This window comes from Limulus polyphemus, unplaced genomic scaffold, assembly GCF_000517525.1.
Source record: "Limulus polyphemus unplaced genomic scaffold, Limulus_polyphemus-2.1.2 Scaffold1332, whole genome shotgun sequence".
NCBI classification, from domain to species: domain Eukaryota; kingdom Metazoa; phylum Arthropoda; class Merostomata; order Xiphosura; family Limulidae; genus Limulus; species Limulus polyphemus.
In genome coordinates this window covers 28,941-50,246 of record NW_013666942.1, presented here as the reverse complement: position 1 = coordinate 50,246, position 21,306 = coordinate 28,941, and the positions used below count along the sequence as shown (strand labels likewise).

The 21,306-nt window shown below is 31.8% G+C and overlaps 2 protein-coding genes across 2 annotated transcripts in view; one reads left to right on the top strand and one right to left on the bottom strand.

Annotated features, from left to right (window-relative positions):
* LOC106463130 (rho GTPase-activating protein 17-like) overlaps window positions 1-5,422 on the top strand; it is a 48,009-nt gene extending 42,587 nt beyond the window's left edge. The window contains exon 15 of the mRNA XM_013923107.2: window positions 1,847-5,422. Within this exon, the coding sequence (XP_013778561.1) occupies window positions 1,847-3,380 (1,534 nt within the window). The 3' untranslated portion in view covers window positions 3,381-5,422. The remainder of the gene's footprint in view (window positions 1-1,846) is intronic.
* An 8,028-nt stretch (window positions 5,423-13,450) lies between these two features.
* LOC106463139 (actin, clone 302-like) lies at window positions 13,451-17,972 on the bottom strand. The gene is made up of 4 exons (XM_013923121.2): window positions 17,838-17,972; window positions 16,967-17,206; window positions 15,418-15,664; window positions 13,451-13,998 (listed from the first exon to the last, which is right to left on the bottom strand). The coding sequence occupies exons 1-4, from the start codon at window positions 17,961-17,963 to the stop codon at window positions 13,481-13,483; spliced, it is 1,131 nt and encodes a 376-aa protein (XP_013778575.1). The 5' UTR covers window positions 17,964-17,972; the 3' UTR covers window positions 13,451-13,480.
* Window positions 17,973-21,306: the final 3,334 nt, after the last annotated feature.

The following is a 21,306-nucleotide window of genomic DNA, read 5'->3' as shown; positions in this document are numbered from 1 at the left end:
GTGCACGTGTGCTGCATCATTGTAACTTTTGTATTGTTAGCCAGGCATGGCTGAAAGGTCAATATAATAAAAATAATATATATATATATAAACCTAAATAGATTTCAAATACTTGTTTTCAGTAAAACTTTATATTTTATCTGTTATGTTCTCCACCCTAATTCTATGGGGTCTGTTAGTTTGACCACCCTCATAACCACCATAAAAGATTAGGAAATAAATTCAAATTATGCTTTTTCCATTCTAGAATGACTACTGATTGTAACACGAAAACACAAATGTTTAGTCTAAAATGTTTAGACTATTTATTTAGGAGGTTTTAGAGATTACACAAATGAAATTTGAGATTTTTGAAATGAAGAAAAGTATTTTTAATCTTAACATGAAAATCACTTTGCACACGGACTATTCAAAACAAGTACTCGATATATTCATGGACAAATCTTTTTATAGTTTATTTAAAATACTCTGCTAAAAAATAACTTTTTATATATGAAACACTTATAATGTTTACTGAAAGACTGCCAAATTTTGTGAAGATACACACATTATATTAAAAGTTGGTAGTATCAAATCTATAAAGACTTAAATTAATACAAAGAGGTTATGTGATCATTTAAATCGACTGAGCCCATGTTGAGAGAGTTAATTTAAAGCAAAAGCATTTTAAAAAGTCTGAGGGTTCCTAATTTATAACTGGAAAACAACATTTGTTTAAGTGTTAACCCATTTTGTGATATATTGTATAGACACTTAACATGATTTCCAGAATGAAAGATATGCCCAGAGGTGTAAAGTCATTGAGTGAATGTTTGAAGAAAATAGCTGGAAATGAAAGAAAGCCAGATTTACACGTCTTTTACGTCAGTCTGAATATAAAAATATGATTTAAAGTGCTTTTGGTTGAATACAAATTGTATAATGTCTTGAACTACTAATGGCTGCCATATAAATTGAGTATAGCAAAGTAGTTAACTCATGACTGGAGAAGTAAATCAAAAATTTATGCTATTTTTATTTAACCTTCCTGTGAGTGATGGATTTTAAGGTCAGCACTGTCTCTATCAACTTGTATCACGTCACATCATTAGCAGCCAATGGAAACACCTTGGTCAATTATTAAATTTGTGGAAAAGTTAACCTAATTTTATTTTGTGCTAACAGTTCTTAGATGTTTCAAAAATCTGGTTGGTTGTTAAGCAGGTGTTGTGCTCCAAGATCTGTGATTTAAAAGATCAAAGGTCAAACTATGCTTTAATTTTTTGTTGTCATTGTTAAAATTAACACTCATTATGTGGTATTTTCTGGCTTGTGGATTTCCCTCAGTTAAGTCCCTGTAACTGGAGATTTTAAAGATACTGACTTACAATTGTGTGTTCATTTCCCTTATCTCTAACTTAGCTCATCAGGAAGAAAGAGTCAAATTATGAAAGATGTAAAAAAACACCATTTATTGATAAATACAACAATACAATCAGAATGAAAACAAGGGCAAGTGGGTCTGTTATGGAAGGAAGTGAAACCTTAGTGAACTCCCTTGAATTTGATCCCTTAAGATTTAGTATATTATGCTACTATGTAATTGCAAAATTTAAAAGTAGTAATTATCTCGATGCCATCTTCTCTCTGATAGGACCAAAAATAAATTAAAACATTTGTTGTCAACTACTGGAATGTGTACAGCTTAGTGTGTTGTCACATAATACGGTTATTAGTCATGATAACAAGTTGTACAGAGAGAGAAAAACACATTTAAGGTTTGTTTCTTTTTTATCTTAAATTACTTGCAGTACTATGGTGAATACTTTATCAAGATTAATTTTTACATTTAAAGTTTTTTTTACAGTTTAACTACAAGTCCAGTAACTAACAGTCCAAAACCTACACATCGACCAAGCAAGAAACCTGCTCCTCCAACTCCTGGTGGTCAGCAAATTGAAAGTATTGGAGTATCAGAAAGAACAATATCTCAGAACCACGATGAACATTCCCATATTCACTGTGTGCCACCCACTTCTTTTGAGAAGCTTTCAAAGTCTGAAAACATTGATCTGGCAACATCGACAGTCTTACAAAAGGTCGTTGAACCTTCGGGAAAACCAGAGTGCCCTTTCATCGTGCAGTCACATGAAAATATGTCTGGTAATGTTATAGATAAAGTTCCTCTGACCAGGATCGAAAAACCTGAGAAACCAGAAAAGCCAACTAAGTTGTTATTGTATTCTACCAATTCTTTAGATCATAAACGTAAATTATGGAAAGGAGAGAAGCCACCATTAGCTCCTCGTCACACAAAGTTAAGTAATCATACTGAGAAATCGAGTGTTCCTCTTCCTGGTATTTCCCTGAGAAATCACATAAGTCCTATTGAGAAATTCTCTTCAGCACCTCCTGAAAAACCAAGCAAACCAGAAAAACTGACAAAACCAGTTAAATTTTCTGAATCTTTCAAGCAATTGTCACAGCCTGAAGATGATGAGAAAAATTCCAGTCACAAGTTTTTGTTCCGAGAAACAGTAACAAAAAACTTGGCAGAATCAAAAGTGCTGCTAGTTAAAAATTCAAGCAGTAATGAAGAGGACACATTAAGACCGTGTGAACATGAAGGTGCAGACAAAAGTGAAAAACTGAGATTTTTTCAGTTGCAGAAGAGTAACTGTGAAGATTTAAAAATTGCTGAAACAGTATCTCAAGATGTGAAAACCACTGGTTCAGGACATGCATCCAAACAGAATAGATGGAGCTTCCTTACATCCCATTCAGCTGAAAAAACACCAGAGAAGCCACCTCGCATTATTCCACCATCCAATGAAACTAGTAACAAAGACTGGGATTTAACTGATTCTCCTAGTGACTTAGAAGAGACTAAGACTTGTTTTGACCTCTCTTGCCAAAAACCGAACCACCAGAACGCCCATCTCGAAGCATTCATGTTGAACCAGAAGTTTCAGTTAATCAGTCTGTTGAAAAACCATACTGCACAATTATCCATATTGGAGGGTCAGAAAGCACAAAAGTGTTATCTTCCCCTAGTTTTATACGTAGCAAACCACCCCGTCCTTTGCCTCCGGTCAAACCCAAGGTTAACATTGTCAATAAAGACTCTCATCTGTAGGCTATCTTTACAGCATTTGCTTCAAACTAAAACATGTAGAACTAGATATCACTGGCAGCTTACAAAAACCGATTTTTTTCTGAGTTACCGTAGTGTAGCAGTGATCCTTCTTCGTGCCTTACAATATTCTAGTTTGTTGTTTTGTCTCAAGAAAACTTATAAAAGTTATTTCAAATCTAGTAGAGTTAATGATCATACAGTAAAGTTTTATATATTATTATTCTTTCTCTTGAGGCATCTATTCAAAGTGCTTCTGCAAAATTAACAAAAAAAAAAAACAGCTTAGCTTTGTGGGAAAGTAAAACTTGAAGTGATGTTAAACATAATCATAGGGAAACTAGTTTTATTTTGAAGCAGTGCTTTATGATAGAAACAGTTGTTCATTCAAACTAGCATAGCAATAACTTGGGTTGAAAAGTGACCTGTTGATCGATACTAAAAAAACAAAAGAGTAGTGTGAAATATAATTTTCTGTCAGTGTTGATAAAATGAGTTAAGCCCCTGGTTTGGATAACGTATATCTGTAAAAATGAACAAGTTTTTCTTTTTGGACTGAACCAGTTCCTATATGAATTTTTCTTTATTTTATAGTCAAATATTGATGATACATGCTTATTATTTTTTCAAAAGTTTAATAATAGATACAAAACCTTGTTTAAATAAACTATTTAATAATTACTCAACTGAAAAGTATACTTTAAATCTTGAACTGATGGTAAGCAGTGTCAGTGAAAACATGACTTAGGTGTAAAGCCATGGGCACAAGCATACTGAATTGATTAAACAAGTAAGAACTTACTCAATAACCCCTATTCTCCAGTACTTAATACTTACTTTTATAACAGACAGTAACCCCTCAAAATGTGTAAAGGATCACATTTCATAACATATTCCATAAATCCTCAAATGAAAATACTTTTCTGAGCCTGGTGCCCATGGCTTTTTTTGTTTGAACTTTGGAGCTGTTTTTAAATGTACGGAACACCTTTATGTCGGATGTGTACGTGTAAACAAAACACATTAACATATGTACTAACTTAATATAACATCTGAAGAACAAATAGATATAAACATACCATCTTAAAATTCTTCTAATTATGTAAATAGATGTGTTATTAATTTTGTGAATTTGTAGTGGTGTGATCACAAGGAAATGATGCTTCAAACAATAAATTGTACATTGTCATTGTGTAAAGATGTACCATACAGAATAATATTGTAACTGTTCCTAAAGAAACATGCATGTGAGATATATATTGAGAATACTCCACTATTTTCAACACTGACTAAGGAAAGTTTGTAAATGTTTTAAACTTCAAAAACCTGAATAGTTATGTGCTGTAAAATCTTGGAAAGTGCATTGAAGGTTCTAGACCAATGGTTCCCAACCTTTTCACTAACAAGCACCCCTTTTATTATTATTTTTTCCCCCACGGACCCCATGTTTTTGAAATATTCCGTCTGCCCAACAAACTGTTTTTATTAACTAATAATTAACTCGTTTTTCACTTTGAAGTAAAAGACATATAACTGAGTGTGCAATTAACAGCAGTGTCAAAAAATTTACTTGTTTAATGAGATTGTATTATCTTTGCAGACTGTAGATGGCAGATAAGGTTCCGAGTGTTTAATTCAAGAAAAGAAAGTGTGTAAGGATTTCAAATATTCAATAGGTTCTGAAATTATTGCAATTTTTTCGTACCTTCCTTTGTTTTCTTGGTCTTTGCTTCATGATGTCTTTGGCCTTGATTTGCATATTGATGTTAACTTTTCATAAGTTTGTTTTAAATCAAGAACCCATCCCAAACATCCTATTCTGTTGAATTTTAAAAACATGTTGTATATATATATATTTACTTATAAGCAAGTTGTGAGCCCAGGAGTGTTTTGAATCAGTTTTCTTTCTGATAAAAGGGTTAGCACACAGAATCACTACAGAAAAGGTGTAATAAATTAAAAAAATAAGACCCAAAACTCTCAACACTTTTGAACAGTTGGCTATTCTTCATGAGGGTAAAGAATAATAATAATAATAAACTACTTGAAAGCGCTCGAGTTTCGGGACTTTTTCTGATATTCGTTGTAGTAGTTTAATCTCATACAAGTTATACACGTGAAGTTCTTCCAAATGTAAGATTTCATAGCTGAGTATCAATACAGACAGATTTTCATAATCTATTTTGAATTAACAAGTGTAAACAAAACGTAAAAACACATCCCCCGTGTATTATTTAGTTTTGATTATTTAAGTGTAAACAAAACGTAAAAACACATCCCTCGTGTATTATTTAGTTTTGATTATTTAAGTGTAAACAAAACGTAAAAACACATCCCCCGTGTATTATTTAGTTTTGGTAGATGATTACAATTCTTTAAGATTAACATTATATTTAATAATAATTTATGAGCAGATATGTGAACAATATTTGTTAAAATCTGACTTTTATGTTGATAGCAAGACTTCTAGTAAGAAAATAGCATTAAAATGTATAATTTGAATTTTTCAGAGTAGCAAACAGAATTAGCTCCAGACATAGCTAATTTTTATTTATGTATATATTGGCAGTGTGTTTTATCTTTCTTTCTTTTGTTTTTATAAAGTTCTTAGAAGTTTATGACAATGTTGTAAATAAATCAGGTATGGTAATTCTGTAAGTTTAAGTTAATTACAAAATTTTAAATAATATGGAACATATGTGAAAAAGTAAGGTTATAAAAATTAAGTAACTTGGGTACTTTGAACTATCTGGATCAGGGGTAATAGACACTAGGGTACAGATTTGAAATTTAAGAATACTTATAGTTGCATTATTAAAGTGATAATCATCTTAAGTTGTGATGAAATGAAAGACCAGTCCTGGTTTTATAGCCTTAAGTTATTATTGTTAGAAAGTTAAATATATTAGGTTTTTTTATACATGTTGTGGGTGAGTCAGGAATGACACATATACTATCTTGTGATAAAAATGAATAAAACCCTATAAACAAGCACTTTCAAAAGGTGGACCTTTCTCCTTCAGGGACAAGCTCTCTGTCCCTGAAGAAGAAAGGTCCACCTTTTGAAAGCGCTTGGGTTATAGGGTTTTTATTCATTTCTATCGAGACTTCTTGAACCTGCATGTTTTTCTACTATATTGTGATAAATTAATAAAACAGATGGATAATGTTTTCTTAATTTTATGCCCAAAGTTTTGAAAAACTAATCCAAACGTATTAATATATTACGTTTGGAAACTTTTTATCTAGCAGTTCATTATATTAAAATGTAATTTATTAACGTACAAAGTGATATTTAATGTTTAGTAAGAAACTTTCTGAACTGTAGATCACACGATACTATGGGTCAAAACATTGTAATAATTAAATCTGGAATTTTCCTACTATAAAAGTTGCTGTTATTGCCTTTTTAAAAATGGTATTTAGCTAAACTGACTGCTATATCAATTCAGTTTATTAAGTAAAGTAAAACTACTTTAACTATTAAATCATTATAAACCAAATATATTAACATAACTCTTTATTTTGTTAATATTACACATCTGCTACTTGTATTATATATATAGTATATATTTAAACTAAGCTACACCTGTTAAAAATAAGACTAGGAATGGTTGCAAACCAATGACACAGTATTTAATCCTTTCATTAGCCTTTTATAATATTACGGTCAGACTAAACCTAACCTACTTGCATTCAAAGCTGCTAGACCATTCACAGACTCAAGCTCAATTTCTTTGATAATACATTTTACCATGGCCTCTTAATCATTGAGTTTTCAATAGAAATAGGTTGTATGTATCCACCAAGCCTGTTTTATATAGTATTGTATTAAAGACAGTAATGCATATTACAAAGTAGACAACATTCTTGGAAAATAGTTTCTATTTGAACTGTGTGGCTTGTAAGACTTTTTTTTTTTTTCAAGGAACTACCTTAACTTATGAAAGTAAGCTTAAAACTTTTGTAATTGGAATTGTTCTTTAAATGGACTTTTAACCACAATGTTAGAAAAAAAACTTTTCGTTATATTTAAAGATAGACAAGTTTTGGTGAGACACCAAATTACAGCATCTCAAGTCAACTAGTTTACTGAAACTGTGATGTTACCAAATGTTAATGTGTAGAATCAGTGTTTCTTGCTACTAAGTAAACATATTAGTTGGATATGGTTAGTTTTAAAAAAAAAGTTTATGGTATTGTATATTTGTATTGTGTATATGTTTGTATATATATATATATAAACTGGGCTAAGTTTAAAAAGCTGACATAACTTGTTGCGATCAGTGTGTTAAATATGTATATTGTGTGGATCTTAAGCACTGACGAATATGTATGCTATATATCGTACTTGAAAAGGAGTGTTAGGCTATTTAATTTAAGTCAGACACATGCTAGTAATACAGCATTATAGATTAATGTGTGTTGGAAATAAAAACATCATATTATTTATGTAGTTAGAGGTTGTTGAATATAAAATTAATACAAGTTTTCAGCTCTCAGTAAATCTTGTATTAATATAAAGTAGGTTTGAAGACTCGATAAATAATAATAATAAAACGATAGGAATGGACATTTAAACAAAGGTATAACCTGGATTTGAACAAAGAACAAAGTTTTATCTGAGAATTATACTCTTCACATGAGCCAAACTTTTTTTTTCGAAACTTAAACCTAAAAAAGTATTTTTTTTCTTTAAAGAGTAATCAGCGAGAGGTTGTGTGATATAGCACTAGATGGGTGAAGAATCTCTGCATCGGCCATTGATGCGCCTATAAAAAAAAATATTTAAAAAAATTGCTTTCCCAGCATGCATCCTACCATCCACACAAAATGAACATCGGCCATCAGCGATAACTTGTGTTCGCTGTTTGTATTACAAGAACCCGGAAAACGTGACGTATGATGGGAAATAACTGTTGCAGAGATTTTTCACTTTACTCTTATATATATATATTTACATATTTTGTTATTTAAAGTAAGACAGTATTTATTGAGTGATATTTTCCTGTTTTGAAATTCTGGTACTGGTGTAACACTAGTGTGTACTTTATAGAATTTTTATTTGACATTGGAATAAAATACAGATTCGTTGGTCAGATTTTTGTGTTTCGTATTGAGTTAGTCGTGTTAATATAAAACGCTGGATATTTATTTTATAAAAATCAGTTTGTCATGTTTACAACAAAGCGCATAATCTCTCTTAGTGTTTTGAGTCCGTTTTATTACACCCTACAGTAACCTAAATTAATTTAGGTAATTTAATAATATTATCACATTTTGTAGCGGACCAACTGTTTAATGAGTATACATTCTTTTTCACTACAGGTTAAATTGAAAAGAGATTCTCTCGTGAGAATGGTGTCTTTAAAATATATACAAAGCGCAACAATGTTAAAAATGGTTTATGTTATGTTCAGAAACTTGTTAATATTAAACCGACCACGTGAATATTATTACAGGACATCCGACCCTATTTAATATTTTTTTTTTTTTTGCAAACTACAAATGTCCTTTCATTATAACTCGCATACTTTATTCCGATTAGCTCTTTCAGTATTTCAACCTTTCGTAAGATTTGTTTTGCAGGAAAGTAAAAATAATGTGTTTTAACTTGTTAAATCCTAGTAGTTTCTAAGTCATAAGGAAGAGTTATTGCTGAATTAATAGAAGTTTTAGCTACCTTCTTGTGTTGGAATGACTATCATAAACTTGAAAATATGCATTGTACGGGGTATATTGTACACTTCAGGCATGTTTTACTTGTAAGTTCTTCGTGTGTTCTTTGTTTCTACGCCTATAACCTTTAGTTATGAAAGACTATAAACTGACATTCTGAATTCTTTGTTCATCATGTGAAATATCCCAAATATATATATATATATACTTTACGAGACTGTCATCGAAAACACCTTAGTGATAACTGTCATCCCCCCTCAAAACAATACATTATCGGTAATATGCGAGCAAAATAAGACAAACATGCAAACATTGGGGGAAACAGTTGCAGTTGGCTGATAACTCCTTATAAAAATGATTATTTAAAGTGGAGAACGAGGTTAAAGTGCAAGAGTTATATGGTGACTTCCTACTGAGACATAACGGAATATTCGAAAATAAAAAAAAAGTAAAAGGGGAAAATATTAAAAGAAGATATTTAAAAGATAAATAAAATTTGATTCACGTATTTCAGTTAACATATTCCTAGGTCCAAAGGGGATCGAACCCAGCTCGCTGGCCAGTACTTCTATTTTTTTTTTCTCCCATTGAACAAAATCGTAAATATGAAATCACTATGGAAACACAAAAAGTAATCACAGCAAATCGTGTTAAGAAACCTTCCAACTGTCATTTTCATGATTAACAATTACTCGATGCACGAGAGTATTTAATATAAAATCTCACATAACTTTGAACCAATCCTTGCAAAATCGGTTACTAATTAGAACAAGTTCGAATTAACGAATCGTGGATCGGTCGTATACGTGGTGGTGGAAACTTTGAACAATTTTTGCATAGAACTTTGGATAAGGTTACAGGCTCGATCTCTTGTTTATAAAAATGCAGTGAAACATCCTTAATGTTTTGGTGTTGATGAAATTTTTTTCCCCAAAGCGAAGCTACTTTTATTCATGGCTTTTCCATTTTGACCGTGATTTGCACTGTTAGAATGGCTTTCAATATGTTTATGACATCTAAGACACTCTCTGTGCTTATTACAAACAGTAAATATTCTTCAAGTATTTCACAAGAATTTCGCTGGTTGAGTCATGTCCAATTCTCAATTACTTAACGATCTAAGAGAATGTAAGTGGTTACTTACAACGTATCTCACTCTTCCTTTTGTAGAATACTAAATGACAAGATACGTGAACAAAGATACACGATTTTCTAAGTTATGGAATGGTAAGAAGTAGCAGGATTTCCATTGATTGCGAAATATTTTAAATCACCTCATTTTTGTAAGTGTAGAACCTTTTTTTTTTAATGTAACGTATTAGAATTTCAAATGGTCTGAAACCGATTTAACTGATAATTTAAATTTAGTAGTTAAGTAAAAGCCGATATATAGTTAGTTTATGATATTTGCTAACAAGATTGATACACACAGTTTTCTTTTTTAACACAAATATGTTTTAATATACAAACAACATTACAATTTATAATAACAGTTATTATAAACAATGATTAATATACAAACGTTTCACACACTTACAAGCAATATAAAGTCTTCTTTCTAGTCTGGAACTTCTTCGATAACATATCGAAAGTTCACGATGAGCGAGTGTTGACGTAGATATAATTCACTTAACAGGGAGCTAGCTAGCTTTGTCCTTCGTTATTTATCAGCCACACACACCGAGTTTTCCACCGTGACATTATGTAATATTTTCGTAAAAAATACTAATGTCCAATGAGAATCCACTGAAGTTAAATGAGTTGTAATGTTCGAATTTTGTAAAAGCTCCTGGTTAAATATCTGAAGTTTTCCAATTGATAAGCGCTACAACAATCACAGTTATAGCTTCCGAAGTTTTATAGCATATTGACTATAGCAAACTAATAATTGATACTCTCTTTTGGCGCGGCGCGTTGGTTATATCTATAGGTGTGTGGAGGCTTTCTAAAAAATTTAGATTACGTAACAATACAAATTTAAGCGTTTACATACATACATATATTGATGATTCTTACTCTCGAGAGTCTTCTACAACTTTGGAGAATAGGCGGGAGTTTCGCAATACATATTTAACAGTATAAGCTATGTATGTTTCTAAATAGAAATTTAATCTAAACAAACATTGATATTACAATAAATATATAATAATAAATTCGTTAGATTAAATAACAAAAAACTCTAAGTTCTAATAGTTTATATCGCAGTTTACCTATTTCATTGTCAAACTTTAATAAAAGCTCTTTGTTGTAGCTAATCAAGTAAAATAACTTGCAGTTGACAGTACATTTCCCCTCCCAACAGGTGGCTCAGCAGTAAGTCTGAGGACTTATAATGCTGAAAATCAGTTTTTGACATTCGCAATGGACACAACATAGATAACCCATTGTTTCGGCTGCTGTGTTCAGAGAAGTTCTGAGAAGGATAATTTTCTTATTTCTCAGAAATTTCTTTAAGGCGGCAATGGATTAGCAGGCGAAACTAATTAGTAATTAGCACCTAGTTTTGAGAAGAAGAAAGGGCTACTTATTGATAATAAGACTTTCTGAGTAATTTTACATCTTTTGTCATTATTATTTGGATTTCTAACGTGAATTTATATTTACGGTGATTTTAGTTATCTCTTACACACTGTAGAGGGCCCGGCATGGCCAGGTGGTTAGGGAGCTCGACTCGCAATTTGCGGGTTCGAATCCCCGACCTACCAAACATGCTCGCCCTTTCAGCCGTGGGGGCGTTATAATGTGACGGTCAATCCCACTATTCGTTGGTAAAAGAGTAGCCCAAGAGTTGGCGGTCGGTGGTGATGACTAGCTGCCTTCCCTTTATTTACACTGCTAAATTAGAAACGGCTAGCGCAGAGAGCCCTTGTGTAGCTTTTCGCGAAATTCAAAACAAACAAACACACTGTAGTGAACCTACATTGATATAGGATTTGAAGAATATGAAGCACTGATATTTCTAACTTATTCTTCTTTATTATTCAGTAGACAATCTGTTTTAGATAATACAAGTAGAAATAATACCTAATTTATCATACGATTCACCATGTCTCGAGATGTTTTAGAAAATAACCGAGCATATTGTATTTTGGATAAATGAAATATTATGGTCAGAAAACATGCCTATTTTTCTGCATTAATTCAGCCAAATCTATTTGCAGGTTTACGTAAATAGTATTTGATTTCATATTTCTGTTTACTAGGTACCTGTAGTTTTAAAGCTGTTTCCCAAAGGGTCAGCGGCAAGTTTAGGGACTCGAGACCAATAAAATAAGACAGTTCAATATAGTCTGTTGTGTAACTTTGCGTTAAAAATAAATAATTTAAAAATAAAGTACTTCCCTTAAAAAAAGAAATTACATGCCATCCCCTAATATCCGTGTCGAGTTGTGTTTTTATAACATTCATAAAACGTTCGTAAACCACTAGTTTTGGCTACCTCACTATATTGAAAGTACACATGGCCGGATTAGCCACCGAGCTAAACAGGCCTAGCAAAAGAAATCACATGAGTATCTTTATTTTATGACTTCATAAATAAATGTTTTTAATCAAGTTCTATATTTGTAGTGAATGTGTCAAAAATCAATACGTAAACCTTTTCAAAATTAAAATTTGTACAGTTTTACATTCTAATATTGTAATTAGGTTTTATTACTTTCATAAATTTCATATGATTATATCATTATATATATATACATATCCTTTCGGTGAAATAATTAATAAAGTTCCATGTTTGAGAACGTGTAGGCCTAGCGCGAGGGCCGCTTCCAAGTAGCGTTTTTGACGGGTTTCAGCATATTGATTTTTACATAAGCAGGTTTTGTTATGAATTTGATCGCCAATAAAGGTCATAATTTAAAAAGTATACGGTAAATTTGAGAGCCTATGCTTAGATCGGCACTGAAAGTACGTAATAAATATACGTATGCTTGTTTTATTTGTATTGTCGTAATAGTTAAGCAACTATCAGTTCTTCAAATCATTATATTTATATTTTAAAATGCGTTGTTAAGGCAAATTAATATACGTTTTTCCATCCGCATTTTACTGGTACTTGTGATTTCGCATGGTCTATACTTTTTGACGAGCGGCGTTGCTACTTATATATTTGAGTGTTAGATTTTTAAGAAATTACCTGGTTTATTTTGACAAAAATATAGATAATTTGATTTCAAATAAAGCTCGTATTTTATTTGTAAAATAATAGATACTTTCTGTCCCTAGTTGTAGTACCGTATTGACACAAGTGTAGAAATTAAATGTTCCGTTTAAACAAAACTAAAATTCCGCATTTAGTTAAGTTCGCAACGATATATTCCACAAATGTCCCTTTATGAACTCACACTAGTTTTCGGATTATAAAAAAAAAAATAAGTTAGTACAATAAAATTCATATTTTTTAAAATTTGTAAGTATTGATGTATGGAATTTAAAAATTCACAATTTATTGCTTGAGTATTATTTAGTGTATTTTTTACAGCTGTGTTACAAAAACTGATCCGTTAATAATGTATTTCGTTTTTTTAATATTTGGTTTAAAATGCCTTGATATTACTGTTTGAGATAATTAAAAATGTGTCTTTTTTTATTTAGAAAATATTATTAAGAATGTGTAGCGTTGGGTGTTAAAAATACAAATTAAGATGGAAAGTTGGAATTTATATTCAATTTTTAATTTAAAAAAAATCAAAAACATTTACGGTGAACAATGCCGGGGCCATATTCGTTGTATTCCAGCCTAGAAATCCACAGGTGTTGAAAAGTCGATAAAGATGCAAGAATTGAACCGCCGACCCATACGGAATACTTTCTTTCTGGAGGAGCAATTACATTAACTCTCATTGTGACCGGAGCAATTAATGATACTTCTCTTTGCATTCTCTCACCCAGACCAGGAAACATGGAAGACCCCCCAGATAAGACAATATTAGCATATAAATTTCTACGAATATCAACATCACATTTCATTATTGAATTATATGTGACCTCGTGGATACCACAGGATTCCATTCCTATAAAAGACGGTTGGAAAAGACACTCTGGACAACGAAACCTTTCGTTACCAAGAGTAACAATCTGGCCGTCGGGAAGTTCGTAAGACTGCTCTAGACTATTGCAGGTTGCAGCTAAGGCCATTTCTTGATAGTAGTCAAAGGCGACGTAGCATAATTTTTCTTTTATATCACGAACTATTTCTCTTTCGGCTGGTTTCAAAAACAAAAGCCTTTTTATTTACAATTACTCATCTATAAAGTTAACAAATCAATAAGTTTTTCCATTCGAATGATAATGATCAATATAAATTATCTGGCAAAATTTTTATAAATGTTTGAGGAGATAACTAAAAAAAAAAGTAAAAAAATTAGTTATTTGGGGGAAAAAATACCTTCCTAATTGTATCTGAATATTTCTTCCCCGTTCATTTATGTAACATGTTTGGTATATATATTAACCGACACATTATTGGAAGCAGAATATTGAATAAAGTAAATAAAAATTATACTAATTAAGAAACGCTAAAATCTCAAAAGTCGTACATTATCACCCTAATTCTACAAACCTAAAGTTACGGATGTGCTTTTCAATTAGATTTGGACGTTAACATATATTGACGATAGTAAAAAAAACAAAAAACACGTAGGATAAAAATTAGCGATAAATTACAAACACAAATAAACGATAAAACCTTGACGCTTTTTTTATATTAATAAGAAAATATTAAATTTCAATCAGCTTCGGATATAGAGCTTATACATAAACGTTTACGTTAAGCTCATCAATTCATATTAAAGAAATGAAAATTATTGTAATGTATCAACGACTAGCATATCTAAGTAAAACCAAAAACTGGAAGAAAAAGAAGAAAAATAAAACATAGGTAATTGGCGTAAGATCAGGTGTTACTATCTGGGAACAGCCCATGTTACACAGACACAGTTTTAAACAAGCAATAAGTTTTTCATCCGATTGACAAAAGCCAATCTGTAAACAGACGCTACTTCGTTTGGCCTAACACCTTTGTTACATGGGTCTCGCTGTTATTACTTTAAAATGTCATAAAGTTAACCAATCAGAATAAGGCTTTTGTAATAATTTAATTTTGTTAATATTTCAGGAATAATCAAGGACCAATATAATTACGTTTTATATTCTCCCCCCCGAAAAAAAAAAGATCTTCTAAGACGTAGTTCTTTTCCAAGCTAATACTAGGATAAAGCCATTAAAAGTAAAGTTTTACCATTGTAACAAGTATATTAATTCGATAATACTTTTACTGATGAATAGGTACAAACATTTTGGCCCTTCAAATCAACCAGAAAATGAAAGATAAAATCACGTATCACCCTGTCCAAAACTTTTTTCAAGTATAAGTTACGCAGTCACAATTTTTCTCTTTTGTTTTGGCTGTTTTAGTTTTACGAAATTTGGAACCTAATATGTCACTGAATAAATATTATCAAAAATATTCAATGATAGAATTAAAATCTATGATATTTGTAACACGAACATTTTTATATCGCTGAATTATCTTTAAAAAGATTGTGCTATAACTTTAACTGTCGATCTAATTAGATTAAAATTAACTGATTCGTTGTAAATAGATTGTAAGCATAAAATCATACCAGAAGTTTCAAAGTTGTAGCCACGTTCCGTCAGGATCTTTATTAAATAATCTGTGAGATCTCTTCCGCCCAAATCCAAACGAATCACGGCATGTGGCATTGCATAGCCTTCGTAGACGGGAACTGTGTGAGATACGCCATCTCCGCTATCTAAAATAATCCCGGAAGTACGACCAGATGAATACAGCGCGAGTACAGCCTGGATAGCCACGTAGATAGCTGGGACATTAAAATGTTCAAACATCATCTGAAATATTCAAGTAACATCGATACACACACAATATGCAATTGTAAACTTTATTGCTTCTTAAAACTACTGCATGACCAACACTGACATTCTAAATACTACAAAATGAAATTATATTGTTACGTCTCTGGTCGTTTGTTAATTTCCCGTAAAAATTCTTTCCGAAGAACTTCAGCGATACAAGTCCTTTCTTAAATAAAACTAATTTATTCTTTCTCAACATAACTTTGCAATACACAGAATTTCCACAGTCACTTTAACTCAAACACACGCTATAATTCACAACGATTCACGCACTTTACTTACGGTCACTACCGCTCACTCGACTCGATTATCTGTCTCTATATCTCATTTTCTGCCCTTATCTATGCCATCACTTCTCCCTTTCGCTTTATTTGCCGGGCTTATATATACAAAAATACAGGGGCGTCTGGCAAACACTCGAGCCTTCACCATCCTTCTAGAAACTCATCACGTGTTACCAGTCACGTGACTTCCGCTGTCATAACAATATTATCTGGAAGTCAACTATGCTTCTATAAAATCATACGCATGCTTAGAGTGTGTATATAAGTGTGCCTAAGTTTATACCTCATAGATTTTCACACGCATGCTCAGTGTATGTGTGTGTGGAAGTGTGCATAAGTTTATACCTCATAGATTTTCACACGCATGCTCAGTGTCTGTGTGTGGAAGAGTGCCAAAGTTTATACCTCATAGATCTTCACACGCATGCTCAGTGTTTGTGTGTGGAAGTGTGCCGAAGTTTATACCTCATAAATTTATTGTGATTTAAAGCATGGAATTTTCACTATTCAGTTTATCTTGATCTTGTATATATTGTGAATCGTGGTGTCTGTCCGAGCGTTCATTTGTCTTCCGTGTGAAAAGTTGCACACGCAGGCAAAGCTCACTTTTGAAATGACGGAGAACAGGCATGAATAATGTAGATGCCAAATTTTATTTCGCAAGCAAGATGTTCTACACTAAACTGTTAGGAATTACTCACACTATTATTCACATTTCAAAATATGACGTAACGTAAAGAATAAAAATGTAAATTTACGGTCTGTTATTGTTGAGCTGCTCTTAGCATGACTGAAATGCTCAACAATTAATTTTTGCAGTGGGCAGTATAAGTATCTCAGAGCTTTGTCTCTGAGTGAAACCAGCAGTGCAACACAATTAACTTTTTTAAAGTCCATGAAATAATTTAGATTGATAGATTAACTTAAACTTTACTGTCACTGGGGACAGGTACTTTTGCTTGCTAAATATATTTTTCAGTTCAACATATAATACCTGAATCATTATTTCTCTGTTAGACTTAGGATTAAGAGGGGCTTCAGTGAGAAGCACAGGATAGTCTTCTGGTGATACTTGAAGTTCTCTGTAGAATGTCTGGTACCACACTTTTTCCATGTCATCCCAGCTAGTAACAATGCCGTGCTCGACAGGGTACTTCAAAGTCAAAACGCCGCGTTTATGTTGAGCTTCGTCTCCAATATATGTGTCTTTATGACACATCCCTAACATTACAGCCTGAATAAACGTAGAAAAAAAAAGTAAGTCATATATAAACCAATTAAAAATTATAAGTTTGATGTCAGACAAAATCTTTGGATAAAAGGGATTTTACATCTTCATAAAAAATTACTCTAAAAATATCTTATCATAGATATACATTCTTTTCTTTTTTCGAAAACATTCAAGATATATCTTCAATTACCTCATTAACTTCATGACAATTTGTATAAAGATGAAAGGGAAAAATTGGTAAATTTAGGTATAGACAGTTCAGTAGTTTATAACAAGTTCAGTTGTTTATTACACCACCAACAAATAAAGCACATTTAAAGTACAGACAGTTCAGTTGTTTATTACACCACCAACAAATAAAGCACATTTAAAGTATAGACAGTTCAGTTGTTTATTACACCACCAACAAATAAAGCACAATTAAAGTATAGGCAGTTCAGTTATTTATTACAAAACCTGCATTTAAAGCACAATTAAAGTAGAGACAGTTTAATAGTTTATTACAGTATCGACAGATAAAACACAGTTAAAGTATAGACATTTCAGTTGTTTATTACAACACCAACAAATAAAGCATGTTAAAAGTATCGACAGTTCAATAATTTATAATAAATAAAGCAAAATTATTAAGTACCAGATAACGAGGCCGGCCTACTATAGAAGGGAAGATTGCCCGAGGAATATCATCTCCTGCGAAACCAGCCTTGCAGGTACCGGAGCCAATATCAATTACAACTGCAGGAAAGCTGCCTTCAAACATAGTATATTTTCAAACCTTCAAAAAACATAGCATAAATGTGATGTTAGACACATAACACCAACAGTACCTCTGTTAGAAAATAAAGTATTTCTAATCTTATATATACCCAAGTACAAATTCCTTGAAGGGCTGAACTTACTCAGATGAAATTAAATTCACGATAGTAACGCTACTTGAGTAATTTCAGTCCTTTTGGTATGAAAACAAAATTATAAAACGCCGATTTTCTGTCTCTTCTTCTTCTTCAGATTGATGTGATAAAAATTATGAAACAAAAATTAACGTAAACACACACTCCTGTTTTGGGAGGTAAAGGCACATATTCTTAAGATAGGAGGGGGGGTGTTACAACATATCTTCTACAGTGAAGTAGCAAGATAAGTTGTGTTGACGTCAGAGTTCATTTCACAGATTTGGTTATGATTATTTTATTTGACTTTTTTTAGGTATAAATACATGTGCGCAATTCGTTCAAAACACGCATTCAAACGTTTCTGCAAATCCAGCTAAGTTTCTCTTATTCACAATTTTACATTTATATTACTTTGCAATAATTTAGCGTCGGTTCGTTTTATAGACTGCTATAAACACGTCTTTCTTTACTATAGGTTTTATTCTTCGTTTTTGTGAGTTTCTTTGTTTCAACTCCTAAAACTGTATCATATACAAAACATTAAAAACTGTTTCATACTCTGTACACTACTATATATACCATTACTATACTTTATTGTTTACTTTACGTGTAATTTTATTAAATAGAGCTACGTACGTGTTGTTTGTTTGTCCGAGAACGTTTTTTTTTAACAGACCAGTATTTATCGATCTAACGCGCAATGCCTGCAAGGAAGCGCAGCTTAAATGGCGTGCTTGAAAATGAGAGAATAAGTAAAATTCAAGTGAAGAGCGTGAAAACTACCCCAAATGTTTCGAGGTTCGCGACTAATGTATTAATAATATATTAAAGTGTAGATCCTTTTAAATCTACTGAGTAGTATGCAAAACTGTACCTAGAAAGTTTTTCTTGGTTAACTGTTCAGCATTGATTTCTACTTAGACCTATGTATTTCTAAGTGACAGCATTATAAGTTTACTAATAACACCAATAAAGTAAGTAACACCATCTGCACAACAGCAGAGGGCGCTGCGAATTAGATAATACACTAGACTTTTAGGGCACAGATTATATTTTCTATATTACCTTTGGTGACAAAAAAATCTGTAATATTATCATTAAACAGTTGGCCCATTATATAATGTCAAATAATAATTTAGGCGCAATGCCATATTATTATTCACACTCCTAAATTAATTTAGGTTACTAAAAAATGAAGCCTAATCGTTTTTCTTTGGTTTTCTGTCCTAAGCTGTACTGGCGAGCCATAAATAGGCGAAACTACAGTCTACATCAGAAAGTGCAGCAACACAAAGAATACACTAGGCCAATACTTCACAGAGATAAATCTAATAGTATATTTCATGTTAACATTTTCCATGTACTTAAGTTTTGTTTATTTTTCATTTAACCCTTTAGTATTTAGGTGGTAAATCAGCTTTAACAGTAACTCCTTTTCGTAGGGAGCAGAGGGTTACAGGAGAAGATAAATCACATTTCGGGGTATCTTCAGCTCCAGTAAGCTTCTCCTTACAACCACCTTGCTACAGAATGTGTAAACTGATTTTCTTATAATTAAACTGTTTGATTAGTTCTAAAACTTTAAGTTGTACATCTGCGAAATTCTAACTAATAAACACAACTGTTATTCTGTATACCTTGCACCAAGTCTATTTTAACTTATATCAAGTTTGATAGTTTAGGTTGCATCACATTCGCAGATTCTCCGACCGGTGAATGCAACCATTTACCCACGTTAGTGCGCTTATACTAAATTATAATAGTATTTTTCTAAGCTCAACTATAACAGTTTTTTTACCTTTTTACAATACCATAACACTCTAAATAACTCACAGTGGGCTCACTGTTAAACTTATACACTCTTAACTTGGGCTACAGTACAAAAGTTACGTAACAAAATCCAACATTAACTTAAAATTAAATATCAAGTCGGAAAACTGTTACCATTATTCCGATTTTCACACTTTGAATGTTAAGCCAAACGTTTAGGTCTGTCTGCTATGAACTATGTTAATATACGTTGTACAGTAAGTATATCATTTATTCTAAAGCTATACTAACCAGTTGCACTGGAATAAAGGCAATTCCTTCTCTATTTGTGTTTTTTTTTTTCTCTTCTAAATGGGAAGCATATTACGGTCGCCCTAAGACTGCAATTTCTGGCCTAAAATTGACGTAGGCCTACAACAGTTTGTATACGCTTTTATTAAACATCACAATATAAAAGTAGTTTTACTTAAGTATAAACATTTAGTGGCCTGTTAAACAATTTTAAGTTTTTACAAACAAAATATTCATTTTCAAAACAATTTAAAATTACGATATTTTACTTTTAAAATTTTGTGTCTGGACCAATACAATGGTTCTTGGATTTTAAAATGAACAAATTTTTGAGATACAAGTTTGCACGTAGTATTCTTGCAATGACGTAACACTTTATCATTTTAATGTTTCGTATCATGTCACTTTAACCAGAAACTTGTTGTTTTCCATGTGACAAGCGGTGACTAGATGTGAAACAAACGTTACGTAGCAGAAAGTAAAATTAATCTTTAAAAGGTGTGTATATATTTTAACTTTTAAGTAATTTCTGCCTTCAGTTTCTCTTAGAAACATTTCACAAAACTATATAAAGGCTAGCTAGTAGATTCGAGGGAAAGCCATTAATCCTTGTGGCCGAAAAGTAGGATTTGATTTGACTCAGTCAGTTTTAGAGCATACAGTCCTGGCACACTAATCACGCCTAATTTTCCACATTCAATACAAATTACAACAAAAATATCCGTATAATTCTACATAAAAATAGTTTATTTTAAAGAATGCTTAAAAATATTCTTCTCATAACATACGATAAAATTATTAAATAACCATTTCAGTGAACTTTATTGAAATTGTCTTTTCTATTTCATGAGTTTCAGCCCTAATACCAACGGCTACGATATCGAGACCTAATGTTTGTGAAATATAAAATAGTCAACAAATGTGAGTAGCATTCACCGAGATATTTAATAATTAATTAAAGAAGGCTTCTTTTCGATATATTATCAAAAGTACCCCCTCTGAAGTAACGTGATGATTTTCATATTAAAGAAAACTAACAAAATGACAATTTAATAACAACAACTACGAATTATGTCCATTTAGTATCTCTTTCTATTAATATTGTTACGTCTCCGTTTGTTAATTAAATTTCCGTAACTTCGTTTCGAC